The sequence below is a fragment of the Mastigoproctus giganteus genome, chromosome 9 (genome assembly GCF_048544385.1).
Source record: "Mastigoproctus giganteus isolate SK-2022 chromosome 9, ASM4854438v1, whole genome shotgun sequence".
Taxonomy (NCBI): domain Eukaryota; kingdom Metazoa; phylum Arthropoda; class Arachnida; order Uropygi; family Thelyphonidae; genus Mastigoproctus; species Mastigoproctus giganteus.
The window spans coordinates 122,665,317-122,680,254 of NC_143583.1; the positions used below are offsets into that span (position 1 = coordinate 122,665,317).

The 14,938-nt window shown below is 36.0% G+C and overlaps 2 protein-coding genes across 2 annotated transcripts in view; one reads left to right on the forward strand and one right to left on the reverse strand.

The window, feature by feature from the left end:
• Nucleotides 1-6,815, forward strand: part of LOC150080694 (putative imidazolonepropionase) — a 52,745-nt gene extending 45,930 nt beyond the window's left edge. The window contains exons 7-8 of the mRNA XM_090381512.1: nucleotides 2,682-2,842; nucleotides 6,725-6,815. Of these exons, the coding sequence (XP_090237638.1) occupies nucleotides 2,682-2,842; nucleotides 6,725-6,815 (252 nt within the window). The remainder of the gene's footprint in view (nucleotides 1-2,681; nucleotides 2,843-6,724) is intronic.
• Nucleotides 6,816-11,301: 4,486 nt separating this feature from the next.
• Nucleotides 11,302-14,938, reverse strand: part of LOC150080695 (protein trapped in endoderm-1-like) — a 28,131-nt gene continuing 24,494 nt past the window's right edge. Inside the window, exons 4-5 of the mRNA XM_090381196.1 lie at nucleotides 13,655-13,854; nucleotides 11,302-11,728 (exon numbers count right to left, since the gene is read on the reverse strand). Of these exons, the coding sequence (XP_090237322.1) occupies nucleotides 11,443-11,728; nucleotides 13,655-13,854 (486 nt within the window). The 3' untranslated portion in view covers nucleotides 11,302-11,442. The remainder of the gene's footprint in view (nucleotides 11,729-13,654; nucleotides 13,855-14,938) is intronic.

Below are 14,938 nucleotides of genomic sequence, written 5' to 3' on the forward strand. Positions count from 1 at the left end.
TTCTCAAATGGATACCACCACCCAGACGGCACCGTTTCAGGGCTATTTGATGTATGTATGTGAATATCTACTCGAATATCCACTTGTCCCTATTAGACTTAGAAAAGCAAAAAAGGTAGAGGGAAAGTTATAGTAGGAGTGGAAGAGGAAAAGAAACAGTGTAGAAGAATGAAAGGGACAGTAACTCCTTCAACTCACACCACTCAAAAACTCATAAACTCCTCGAATAGGCAACGCTTCCCCAGTGGAGAAGGCTGTTGTTACCTATTCTCGGAAACTCCGGACATCACCAAGCTCCCCCTAGCAGCACCGTTTCAGGGCTATTTGGCCCTTCTTCGGTGGGTGGGTAGGTACCCGAGTGATGCAATGATGGCAAAACAGTTATGAAGTATAACTCCACAATATGAGAGATGCCTGATGGTGTATCATATATTTAGACTCAAGCGTTTAGGGCATAAGCCTCAAGCTATGAAGGAGTCTAGACTATGTATAAATATAGTGCAAATGCATCAGGAATACATAGCTATATCTGAATAAATCAGATTATTAATAAAACGGCATCGTTTTAAGTTATATCTCATATTGTGAATACCTTCACAACGAGTTGCCATGATATTGCACTACTTCGAATAAGTAACGCTTCACCTAAGGAGAAGACTAATGTTACTTATTCTCAAATGGATACCACCACCCAGACGGCACCGTTTCAGGGCTATTTGGCCCTTCTTCCACCACCCAGACGGTGCCGTCTGGGTGGTGGTATCCATTTGAGAATAAGTAACATTAGTCTTCTCCTTAGGTGAAGCGTTACTTATTCGAAGTAGTGCAATATCATGGCAACTCGTTGTGAAGGTATTCACAATATGAGATATAACTTAAAACGATGCCGTTTTATTAATAATCTGATTTATTCAGATATAGCTATGTATTCCTGATGCATTTGCACTATATTTATACATAGTCCACCCTCCTATTCTTATTTTTGCTTTCGCAGTGCTTATGTCACTCCAAACTGACTCAACAGTGCACTTTTGATTTTATGTTCATCTATATCAACTGGATTCACTTCTTTTGTTTTTCTTAATTAACAGCATGACACCTCTTCCCTTCCTATCCTTTCTGTACACATTGTACTCCTCAAATTCCAATTCTATATTCTTAATATCAGTGTGACACCACATCTCTGATATCCCAACAATATCCGGTTTTGATGTCTTGACCAACACTTCAAATTTATCAAATTTATTTACTATACTTCTAACATGAATCTATTCTTACTCTTAGTTGCCCTAACACATCCCATATACCCATCTGTTTCACGATGACTGCCATCAGTTCCTGAAACCCCCAGCACCCCTCGCTCCAGGCCACTGCTTATTCTAATAGAAGTAGTGCAAGAATCACTTTCACCTCTGGCTGCGGCTACTTTTAACCTTTTAGTCTGTGAATCCCCCGACAAGCTAACAGTTTTCCGACCCACCTAACACTGCCACAATAGCATCAGCAAATATTATTGCATCCTTTCTATTTAAGTGTATCCCATCCCTGTACAAGCAGTCTCTCCTGTTAACAAGCACAGACCAGGCTGAAAAAAATTCTACCCCTTGAGTCTTGCACAATCCCTCCAGGGCCGAATTGATTGACAAGGCTCTCATCATGTACTCCCTCCTATCGTATCCGGGAAAAATTGCAGACACTTTCAAATTTAGCCCTAACTCACGACTTTTTTGCAACATTGACCTATACTCGTTAAGTAAATCTGCAGATCTCCTACTCTTAATGTCATTGGCGCCAACGTGTACAACAATATCACCCTTTGTGCCCTTAAAAGATGATATATGCTTCACAACGTCATCAACTTTTGCCCCTGGCAGACATACCCTGGTCCTATTCCATCTATCCTTTTTACACAATATATTCCCCATCTCCCTGACAATAGTGTCACCAACAATAACTAGTTCCTTTGGGACCAGCGCATTCTCCCAGTAATGACCGTTACTTAAAGAGAGTAGTGATCTGAAGTTATTTGAATTATTGGAAGCAAGCTCAGTACAGAGAACTGTTGTTATGACTTCCTCTTCAACTGCTCCTGTCATCTTAAGAGCCTTCCCTAATTACTTTATAGTCATTTAAACAATGTCCAGCATTTCATTTGCTTCTTCATGTACCCACACCGAATTGTTACAATGTCACAAGTTCTTTGTTTGGTTATTCCTCTTCTTCCTTCTGGTGCGACCCCTCCAGTAGATTTTCTACTTGAAAAGAGAGATCCTAAAAATCCTCTCCTCCAATTTTAACTTAATGTTCAACTTAACGACATGGAAGACTCCCTCTTAAAGCTGGAACCCACTGATGTCATTCCACATCTATAAAATCTTGCCGCTGACTTCCTTCATGATATGGTGGCATTGTGAACTTCATGAGACATTCAGATACGAGTGCAGCTGGATTTCCTAGTAATATTGAAGAAGTGAAAAGTCAAAGTCCTAATTCTTTATTGATAGATTATCATTAACGTCTGCAAACGGAAAATTTTAACTGTGATAAATTGAATTGACTGAACAGGGTTTGCGACATTTGGAAATTAAATTTTGATTATTTTAAGGCCCACTTACTTGCAGATAAAAGCACATTTTAATGAGTTTTAATTTTTTTAACGATAACGTTCATGTGTCTTACAGCCTATTACCATGTATTTGGCATGTACTTTGTTCCACATGTCATTGGATGAAGCTTTAGTGGCAGCTACGATCAATTCTGCAGCAGCTTTGGGTAAATCCAAAACTCACGGATCACTGGAAATAGGGAAAGTAGCTGACATAGTCATAATACGTGCTCCAAGGTAAAGTACATAAATCATTTGATCACATTTTAGTCTCTCTCTCTCTCTCCACCTGATTATCCAACTGGAAAATATTAACTTGATGGTGGTGTGTTATGTGCCAAAGGCTGCAGAGAGTCAGTACAGTAGACTTTCAGAATAACGGCACCTTTGGGGTTTCAAGGTGCCGTTATTTCGATTTTTCCGTTATTTAGAAAGTTGTATGCAGAAATAATGAGGCCAAATAAGAAATAGAGAGATTAAGAATTCAATTTTATTAACTGCTCGTAAAAAAATATAAACACGTTGACGATCCAATGTTATATTCTGTGATTAACACACTGCTTACGATTAACACAATTATAATTACGATTAACACACTATAATAAAGAAAATAGAACGGGGCTTACGCCCCGTTCTATTTTCTTTATTATATTAAGTTTAGTCTGCGCGGTAGCACAGTGTTTCGTCACCGTCCTCCCCACACCGGGTGGAAAGGCCCGGGTCGAATCTCGTCAATGACGCGAGGAACTCTTATAGGCTTTCATTCCGTGGCTGAGTTAGTGGGTCTCAGGCGTAGATAGCAAGGTTTTTTTCCCCAAAAACGGGAGTTTTTCGTCCAGAAAAACAGGCAAATCGAGCAGAGAACACGCGAAATTTACAGACACAATATACATGGGTATATGAATTAACTTTCCCGGTGACCCTAATGTAATAGTTTGGATTATATCAAATTTGTCACTAAGCATTAATGTTGTTCTTTTCTTCTCTGTATGAGGTTTATTAACTTTAGGAGCCATAGTTGCGTGTATTCTTCGGTTGGCTTCGGATGTTTTCTGGACGAAAAACCAAAAAGTTTCCAGGACAAAAACCATGCAACCCTCATCTGAGACCTACGAACTCAGACACGTGACCCCATAAAAATTCCTTGCATTATTGACAAGGTTACAACTTAGGCCTTTTCCGCTCGTTGTGGGAGAATAGTGATTATAACCACTGTACCAAACACGAGGGCCTATTAATTAAACTGAACATTAATATTCGTATTTAGTAACAACATTTTATATACAGGGTTGTTAAAATTAAAGTATCCCTATGTAGAGGGCTCTGGAGTGAGTTCTAAGGATCATACTGAAGATAAATTTGGACAACAGGTACAATAAAGAATGAGCTCGCCATTTATTGGGAAAAAAAATTATTATAAAGTTTGTCACTGTATGCGCGTAACTATCTTAGTTACGATTATGCAAATAACTTACGTTATTTGAGTAATCGTAAGTTATTGCCACAGCGCCACTACTCAGCTCTACTGTACTGTATAAAAGCAAAACAGTCTCTTCAAAATCATACAGTAGATGCTTGCCTGCACTACAGCAGCAATGCTAACAACGTTGCATTGCTGCTGAATTCCGGCGTGAGAAAGGCCGAAGTGATCCATGACTGTTTGTGCTGTCCGCAAAATGATTGCGAAATTTGAAGCGACAGGACATCTTAATTAAATGAGTGGACTCCTCTCGTGTTAAAGATGTGGCTATGGCTGTTGGATTTATCAACTCAATCTGCATGTTGTAGCGCAAGCGTGCCATCTGTTTCTCGTGGTGTGGACATGCCGTATTCCACTGTAAGGCTAATAATGCGTCAGGTGTTGCGGTACTATCCTTACAAGATGCACATGCTACAGTAGCTAAAGCATGGTGATGTAGATATTCGTTTCACATACGCACTTCAGATTCTGGCGCGAATGACAGTGGATATCACTTGGCCATGGAACATCCTTTGGAGTGATGAAGCTCACCTCTGCTTAAATGGACAAGTGAATACGCACAACTGTCGCATTTGGGCAACCGTTGTTTCCAGACATTTTGGCCACCCCGATCACCGGACCTCACCCAATGCGACTTCTGGTTCCGGGGTTTTTTGAAGAATCAGGTGCATCGAGAAGAATGTCAAACTCTGGCAGATCTGAAGGACAGCATTAGACGTCATGTGCCGGCTATTCCAGTTGACATGTTACGTTCTGCTGTAGAAAATGCTGTTCTTCGAATGGAAACTGTTGTTGACCAATATGGAGGACACATTGAACAATTGTAGCGCTGTTCAAGTGATTTGTATTGCCACAGCAATACAAAAACACAGCGCCATATAGTGACAATTTTGTAATTAATTTTTTCCCCAATAAATGGCGAGCGCATTCTTTAGTGTGCCTGTTGTCCAATTTTCTCTTCAGTACAAGCCTTAGAACTCGCTCCAGAGCCCTCTACTAGGGATACTTTAATTTTAACTACCCTGTATATATATATATATATATATATATATATATATTTTTTTTTTTTTTTTACAAAAGTTTATCTAATAGATGCAAACACCTTGTCATTGGTCCTGAAATTATTATATTGGTCCTGATAATTAAGCCACGGTTAATTACGACTGTACTAGAATTTGTAATGGACAATCATCTTAACATTATTAAAAAGTCGAGCGCTTGACACTAAATTTAGAAAGGTAAGCTTGTCAATTAGAAAAGTTATTCTGGCCTTTCCTATTGATAAGCTTATCTTTCTAAATTAAGTTCCAAGCGCTCTTCTTGTTAAACTCAATTTGTCAAATTCAACCACTGGTAGGTAGCATCAGCGTTTAGCAAAATTTCTATTTTTATCACACAATATCACATCTTTGGTAAAAGGTTTAAAATCGCATGGAAAGAAAAATTAAAAGGAACAGGCTTAGAACAGTTAATCCCAATTTTGAATCGACTCTAATTTAACCATCCAGTATCGATTTGTAAGATCTATACACGATGATCAGATTTAAAAAAAAAAAACAGGGCGAAATAACCGAAAGCGAACGCAATTGAATTGTACAGAAATTTAATTTTACCGTTTCACACCTGTCCCTCGAACTCTAAATAATCTCACTAATAACGTTTTAAGTCTGGATATGGTAATCTCAAAACTGTTTGGAATGGTACAGAACATTATCCAAACATGTAATTTGGAACTGAATGGCAGCAAAATCGTGGATATCAGCGAGTAATATTAAATGAAATCAGCATACAATTGAGACCGATCAGAGAGGTGGAGGGGAAACTATGAGGGCCATTTGGACTGGGCCTCAAATAGATTTTTACTTAATAATTACTGCATCTGCACAGAAGAAAAAAAAAAAAAAAACTAGAAAGTCAATTATTAAATAATAAATATATTCAGATTATGTCTCACTTTTTGTGGCTATTTTCTTTTCGTGTATCTTCTTTTTTTTTTTTTTTTTTTATGGCTGGCTAGAATGCCCATCGCTGTACATAATGTATAGCGATGGAAATACTAGCATTATTTTTTTGGACCACCCCTGTATAAATTAAGCTTAGCGAGCACATTCAAAGTCTATTTCACATAGACCTTGAATATGCTCGTAGACATTGCACGTGTCACATCAGTATATACTCGCATGTGGGAATTCATTCTGTTATTTAAATTTGAGAAATTCCTCTAACATGAAACTGCTCAAAGCTAATCGTCTCTCGCCTCTGAATATGATAGAAGTGGTTTCTTCCAAGAAAAGATTTAACAGCAAGCTAAAGTTGGTCATCTTAAACGGTAGTCTTCACAGATCTCAGACCGCTCATGGATATGGTCTACATATTTTCAAAGCAGTGTCATTAGGCTCAATCGCAGTCTATGACAACAATATTTATCTCCTTAGGTTCAGCTTACTGCTGATATCCCCCCCCGCCCCAAAAAAAAACTATGGACTAAATCCAAACCTGGAATTTTTGCAGGCTACTGTCTAAGTTGCCGAGCCATACTACCGTTTTCACTAATATAGTCTTTCAGGATCCTCAAAATTTATATTTTAAAGAAAAAGTATCCAGTGTATTTCCTTATTAAATATGTCTTTCTTTTTCAGGTGGGAACACTTAATTTATCAGTTTGGTTGCCATAGTCACCTAATACAGTGCGTCATTAAGAAAGGTGTTCCAGTTTATAATCGACAATAAAAATGGAATCCATTGCATATTTGCTAAAGAAGAGCATTGTAAAATGAATAGCGGAACTATCCTTACATTTTAAAATTGCAATTTTAATATGGCAAATGAGTTAAATAAATCATTCTGATCTCTACAGTCGTTGTTGTTGTATATGTTCACAAGAAAGCGCTTTTCACGCTTATGAGAACTCGTTCATGCTCATGTCGAGAATCCTGTCGAGCATTTGCACCATGAGAATGATCATTAGTGAGATCGATATTATATTGCTATAATATCGAAATTAGACTGATATTATATTATATTCGATTATTATATTGAGGCAATTATATATTGATCTGTCTACCGATATGAAATGTATGATACGTTTTCGTTGTACATGATAGCACCAAAAATGAACGTTTTCTTACCATAATAGTATTTCAGCCACGAGTAATTGAAAATAATTTTTATGGACAACGCAGGGGAAAAAATTACATACTGTACTTGTATTGACTGAAAAGTAAATAAGCCCTATGAAGTTATTTCTTTTGAGGGTCCTCCCTTCTGAAGGCCCTCGTAGGCAACACAGTGGTTACGATTGCTGTCCTTCCACACCATGTGAAAAGATGGGAGAAATTTATATGGGCTTTTTTACACTGATCGAATTGAATAGTCTAGAATGAGGGCTGCATAGTTTTAACTCCCAAAAAATTGGGATTTTTATCCAGCAACACAAGAAAATCGACCGAATGCATGCAGCGAATAATATGCATTATATACTGAAGCCTCCTGGTTTTAGCTGCCTCGAAAAAAGGTGAGGACAATAAATTTTGGTTTTAATTTTTCAAAAATTGGAAATTTCATCATATAAGACTGTAACATTCTCTAGTACAGTATTTTGCGAACTTAAAAAAAAATTGAAACTTTTTTTTGAAACTTTAAAAAAAATTGAAACAGTTTTCATTCACCTTTGGTAACCTCTGGGAATAAATTAGGCAAAAAAAAAAAAAAACGTTTTCTGAACAGCAGAGCACTGCAGTGTCAGCAAATGTGAACATAAAATTTTACAACAACAAAGAATTTCTCTTACGACAAAAGAGTTCTAATTTAATGATAATATTTCATAATGAAAATATAACATTATACAATGGACAATACCTTCTTAATGAAAAACAGTTGTTTATCAAAAATATCTGATTACAATACACATTTGAATCTCATTATGAACATATGTAATACAAATATCACGATTAATTTTCTGAATGATATACTAGTTTTCTTCTCTTATGTACATACAGACGAATGCAGAGCCATCCGCTATTGATTTGAATATACATTGCTACAATAACGACATTACAAATAAAACTTTCATTGAACAGCAATTGTATCTGTAATAAAAGATGGACCATTCTAAGTGCAAAAATAATATTGCAACTAGTAATGTCATTCTTCTTTCTAAAAATGTTCTTCTGAATGCACTTTACTTCGAAACACTAACGGTTTTCTTATCTTTATAAAAGAAAGAAACTGTTCCGAAGAAAACATTGCGGGTAAACCATATTTTAACTTTTCATCAGTCAAGTTTATGTAGACAAATCCATCTCCACCGGGAAAACTGAACCGAGATGTCTCGTGTACGCTACATGCAAAATTCTTAAGTCACATGAGATGTTAATAAAGTAGTGCAAAAAGTTACGTTACATCGCACACTGAGCGGTCTATTTTATGAACATGATGACCGATGTTTTGGCGCAATGTTCACAAATCCTTCGACAAGCATTTTAATAACGTTTGAGCTAGGATTGTTGTCGGGTTGATCAAATATAGGAATAATTTTCATCAGGGAATGCAAATGGAGTAAACGCGGGTATCAGCTCAAATGCATATTCTGTGGGCCAAAGGCCTCTAACTACAGGATTGAAAGAGTCGTTGGAAACATTTTGAGTGATATTTTTAAAGTTTTTAAAACTATCACTCTTTAATGACGTTTGTTTACATTTGCAAATTAATTTACGTTTTAGCTAATAATAAAAATAAATAAATATTTCTGTTTATACTCCGGGACGACCAAATGGTCAGGGGAGTTTAGAAGATAGCCAGAATACAAGAAACAGCACCGTATTTAGCAGTTATTGGCTTGAACCTTGGTCACTCAAGGCACGTGTACTTATGCACCCACGCAATTGACCACTCGGCTACAGCGGCCATAATGTTTAACCCATGCGATGAAATACATCAATTCTTATCAAAAGCTAAAGGAATTTCTTTTAGCTGGGAGGAAGGGGATTAATGCAATAGAGAATCTGAGCATCACTGCCTTAGCTTTTCAAAAAGTGATTGATAGCCCGGTAGTGCATCCACTGAAAAGTAAAAGTGGATGCACTTTCATGGACCAATATCGTAGATTCTAATGATGTAGTAGCCATCTTTGAAGTTTATAGTGTATGGTTAGAAGAGATAGCACATTTTATAGTTGCAGCTATCATCAGTTGCTTCAGCAGAGGGATAAAAGACACTGAGAACTACGAGTGAGCAGGAAGCCCATTCTGTTATAATTGACATTTTTTTTTTTAAACACAAAGTCAAATCTATATGAACATTGGAGAATTTCAAAATCTGAAGAACTCCAAATACCTTAACAAGCAAAAATATTTATTTCAAAATAAAAAAAATAATAATAATAAAACAAAATAGTATTTTATTTAGCAAGGAAATCACATTAGTGAAATGCATCCCAATAAATAAATAAAAACAATAAAAAACAAACAAAAAAACATGCTGCTGTGATCATATAAGTCTAGGTTTCTGTTTGTTTTAACTCCTAACCAGATTGATCTCAAGTGGTATAATTGTCTTCGAAAAGCTCATACAATGTGGTTTGGCAAAATGAAATACTTATCTGAGTACTCGGAGCAAAACTGCACAAGGATGTTCCCCCTTCAGAACAATTACAACAGTCCCTGCAGCCGACTGCAGTTTGGAACATGTGGAATTTATTCACTTTCACGAAAGATCAACCAAATCGACCTCTTGGAAAAAGACTGAAGTCTAGAGTAACTGGCAGCTGTTTTGATAAAGGAATTGAGAATTTTTTTTTTTTAATTGATACTAAAATAAGGTTTATAATTTACTGAGTGGGATTCGTTAGAAGGAGAATAGTACAGCTTCGGTATAACCGAAGTTTATAAAAGCAGAAATGAAAATTTGAAGCCATTCACAAATTGCATAAATCTTAATTATCTGAATCAAGGGCATTACGTGAAGTAAGAAAGATTTAAAATATGCCACTTTTCTACTTCTTTTTATACTAAGTAAGATTTAAAATAAGACGTGTAGTCCTTTCCTTTTTCTTCTACCTTGAAGTATTTTAACTTACTGGTATGCAAAGGACAATTGGTAGATTTTTTTGGTTGGTGGGATTATTATACCAATTGTCCTTTGCATAGCAATACACTAATTAAATTACTTCACCCGAAAGTGTCTTATTTTAAATCTTACTTGCGATTTTAACCATGCTCCAAACTTCTTTTCCTAAAATACTTCATAACAACAGCTTAGGCCATTTCTCCATGATTATAACGAAATATAGTACTCTAATTCAGATCGCTTTTTTTTAAGAAAAATCTTACGTAGTATTCGAGCAATCGTATCTCCCACCTATAATGCATCTTAAAATTTTGTTTGTTCCCATCTTGCATTGAGCAATTTGTGAATGACTTATTATTATTATTTTTTTTTTTTTTTTTTTTTGTCGAATATAGACATGAAAAGTACATTAGTAAATTGATACTGTGACGTAATACATTTCTTATATACAGTATTGAGTAAAGGTCATTATGAAACACTAATAGTTATTTAAAAATGAAGGAAACCCTATTTTCAGGTGAAAGAACTTTAATTTCCTTTTGTGTGGTTGTCAAGCGTAAAACATTTCCACATCTAGTACAATAATTTGCAAAACCAACGGCTACTGGCTACGTTTCTGAATCAACTGTGTGAACCCATCTTCAGGACAAATTATAACTGATCCAGAAAAGCAGCCAGTACATACAACTGTACAAAAATAAACTTATTCCAATCTGGAAATAGTTTCGTCCCTTCATTTTTAAATACGTTTTTTGCCATTTTACATCGATTTAAGAAAATAAATTTTAAAGAATATAAACGCAATAGTACAAGGAATAAAAAAGTTACTTTTTTCTTTAAGTTCCCTTTCTTTTATGTAGTAGAAGAGAAATAGAAACACAGGATTGTGTGCGTTTTCAGAGCGAAAAAATATTGAAGGAGACGAAACTTGCTTCTCTGTAGTAAAAATATAACTTCTGTAACGAATCTTAGAAGGCTTCGATCCTTTCTAGATGTTAATATTACGGCACAAGATGTTTTTGTAGAGTTGCTGCAAGTCTTATGATAAGGTACTAAAGGTTCGCAGTCCCCACCTCCAAAAGTTCTAAAGCGAACCATTTTAATTGTCCTAAATTATTATAAAAAATTTAAGTCCGTTTTAATTTTTAATTTTTTTTTTTGCTGATACTCGTAGTTGCCTAGATATCCATCAGTTTCAACACAAAAAGTCATCAGCACTTATAATATGAGAAACTGATTTCTAAGTGAACATTTTTAACAATTCAGTCCACCAGGACCGAGGTGGGCAATCTTAAATGGAGTTTTCTGCTGTTACATCGCGAAAATCTTGCTGTTGCTTCTCTCTTTCTTTTTTAGCAGGAGAACTGAAGAGAAAAACATCGGAAACAAATGTTTTAGAGCAACCAGAACCAGAGCGCGTAGAGCTGGAGGTGGTAGCGTTTCCAACACAACGATTGGGACAGAGTAGACGGCTATATGCTTGGCGATACTGACGGTTCACAACGGCATAAATGAAAGGGTTGATACAGGAGGACATCCAAGCCAACACCGATGCCAACACATGGATGGTAGGGTGCCTAAAAGACAAGAAAAAAAAAAAAAATGAAAAACTCATATTCTAGAATGTACCTAAGAGCGCGATTATTCAATGCCATATATTCAACTACTTAAAAAGTTGAGAAAGGGTAAATTTTGCATAAAATTCCCTTAATAGAAAATCATGGACTCAATATTTATCGTTTATCGTTAACACTATTTTTTTTTAATTAAACAATAAATAACGGCCTATGTAATGTACACAGGCTTATCATTTAATTCGCGGAATGGCAGTGCCACCGTACAATCAATGAAGCTTCCGCGAACTGCCGTAATAGGTAGCAGGAGGGGGGGGGGAAGGTATGTCCAAAGATACGCTGACAGTTGCAAGTTATAACATGTCTAGTGGTTCCAAATGGCTTTAAATTATATGTTGTTAATGTGATCATTTTGTTAGCTACATAAGGGAAGATCTAAAGAGTGGGAAACTTTTTGCTATTCGCTATTGTGTTCGACGTAGTATGAGTGCTACAGACTGTGAGAGAAAATTCAGTGGTTTATGAAAAATGTTTGAAGAAAACTACAATTTAAGTGACACAGGCGCATTAAGAAGGTCGACAATTTGTGTCCACAAAGGCAACTACCTCCCACAGTGCTTCTGCAAGTGGGTTCATCGATGGCGCAAGTGTATATACTTCGAAGAAGATAGCACCGGCACACCTCAGCGACGAAGATTAAGGTGGTTCCATTCCGCTAATTAAATGATCAACCTGTTTATTTTGTAGATATTCTAGCTTCTTAGATATACGACTGGGAAATAACGAATGCTATTTAGAAATATTTCAGAAGTGAATTACTTGCAAAGGCATACGAATACGCTGTTCATTATACGACCTACTATCGTTGTACATCCAGAAATATTCCCAATGGTAAACAACACAAAATGGCTAGTCTTATCGTTCTAACTATTATGCCATCTCAAGCTCAGCAACTCCAGTGTTACTTTCTAATTTAGCCTTCTTTTAGTTGTAGATATGACGAGTCAGTGGTCTCTACAGTGTCATCATACTGTAGTATTTGTAGTTTAGTAGATTTATCATTCATTACCGGCTTAGAAAGGTTCGGATTTCTTCTACCTTATCAATGTCAGAAGAAGAAGAATCGTATTATGGACTTCACAAAACAAGATTGAGAATTGTTCTCGGTCGGAAGTATCGAGCTTTCTCAAATATTTCATCCTCCAAGGAAAAACACCGGTGTTTTAGAAGTACAAGTAATTAGCGGTCACTTTAAATACACTTCCGTTTCAATTTTTATGGCAGTTACCAATAATCCAACTCATCCCGGAATCAAAACATTATCGTTAAAGATTAAGAATAATCTTGACAGGCGTTCAATAAAACCAACTTTAATAAAATAATCTACTTTATAGAACTATTAATCTAATATTTAAAAAAATGAATAAATATATACAATCCAAACTCTGCGATGCAATCCAAAAAAAAAATGATTGTGTGGAAGGTGTCAAAACAAATGTTTCATAAATAACTTTGAACCTACCGTTCCCTTCTCACTATCTCACAGAGAGAGAGAGAGAGAGAGAGAGAGAGAGAGAGAGAGAGAGAGAGAGAGAGAGAGAGAGAGAGAGAGAGAGACTGCCAATTGATAATAAGTATCTGAATCGATTTCAACTTAGTAGCATCCGTCTGTTACTCGTTTAGAGACGTGTCGGTCCGAATCCCGTCGGAGACTGGAGAAAATTTAATGGTTCCTTTAATCGAAGCTGCAGTTAGTTAATCCCAGGAGGAGGAAATAGGATTTTCCTGCGAGTTATTCAGTCTGTACAACATGCAAATCGGTCGGTGAACACACATTTGTACTGACATAATACACAGAATTCAATATGACCTTAGATGCTAATTCGCTATATAAATAACAGCATCTACGACGGTGTCTCAATCACTTACCTGATGTGATTATCGAACACGTTGACAATCATGAGGGGCAGGAAGCAAAGCAAGAAAGAGCAGAAGATTATTAGCATTAGTCTGGTGAGACGAATCTCATCTGCACGTTGGGATATTTGTCTGACCAGGGGAAGTGGACTGTTGCTGAAAGCAGGAGCCGCTGGAGTATGCGCTGCAACATTCTTGCGGCTTTCGTGGACCTAGAAAACAAATAATAAATTGAGTGCTTGGTGCATGGTTTAGTATATTTCTCATTAATTGATTGACAGATTATGCTAATAGTCCTTAATGACTGTCAGATGTATTATTAAAGTACTGGTGTATAACCCTTTGCATAATGACAAATGAAACAATTGTATATAAATTCGTCATACGAATGAACCTTTTTATTACACTTTTTCTATGTTAATATAAGTTCTCATACTTGCTCTGAAATTTTTATGTGAGTTGCTTGGTTTGATATTCGTTCACGAAGAAATTCTAGAAATGTTCACCTGAATTCCAATTTTAATTTTCTTCTGCGGCAACAACTGTAGAATTTTTTTGTCAGTAAGTCATATGAGAAAACTTCTCGAGTTGCAAAATTCACAAATATTTTTCAGAATTTTTGGCTTCTTGCCTCAACTTCTATTTTCTTAATTCTATTCGATTTTATAATTTCTGACTGCATTCGCTTCTCTTCTTACACTGGATTGTTCAGAAGGCTCATTCTGAACTGCCTGGCATTGCTTTAATTTGCTTGATAGTTCATCTATTATTGTAATAGCCATTCACTGGATGATTTGAACGTTTTTAAAAATTCAAATTTTGGATCTAGTTTGGATGCCTTTTTCCCCTGCTTCCTGTAAAACCAGGCGTTCGAAGGCGTTTCCAACGCAGCGATTTAAAGCGCCCGTCTAGTATAGCACAAAGCCATTATCGGCTTCCTTCACTCTCTTCCATCTTAAATATTTTAAATTACCAGTCGCCTTATAAAGTTTTCCAATAACTGATATCTCAATGTATGATCTGAGATAAATTGAGTAATGGAAGGAGAAAAAAAAAAAAAAAAAAAATATATATATATATATATATATATAAATCGCCCTAATTCGTCCTGAAATGTGTTCAAGCTATCATACAAACTGAACAAACTTGTTAGCATCATGGCAAGATCTTCTTCTTCTTTACATTTATTTATTTAACATTACAGTTTTACCCTCTTACAATGTGTGAGAAAACTGTCATATTGTACATATTATACAAAATGGAACATAAGATTGAGATACTACAAAAATTAAAATA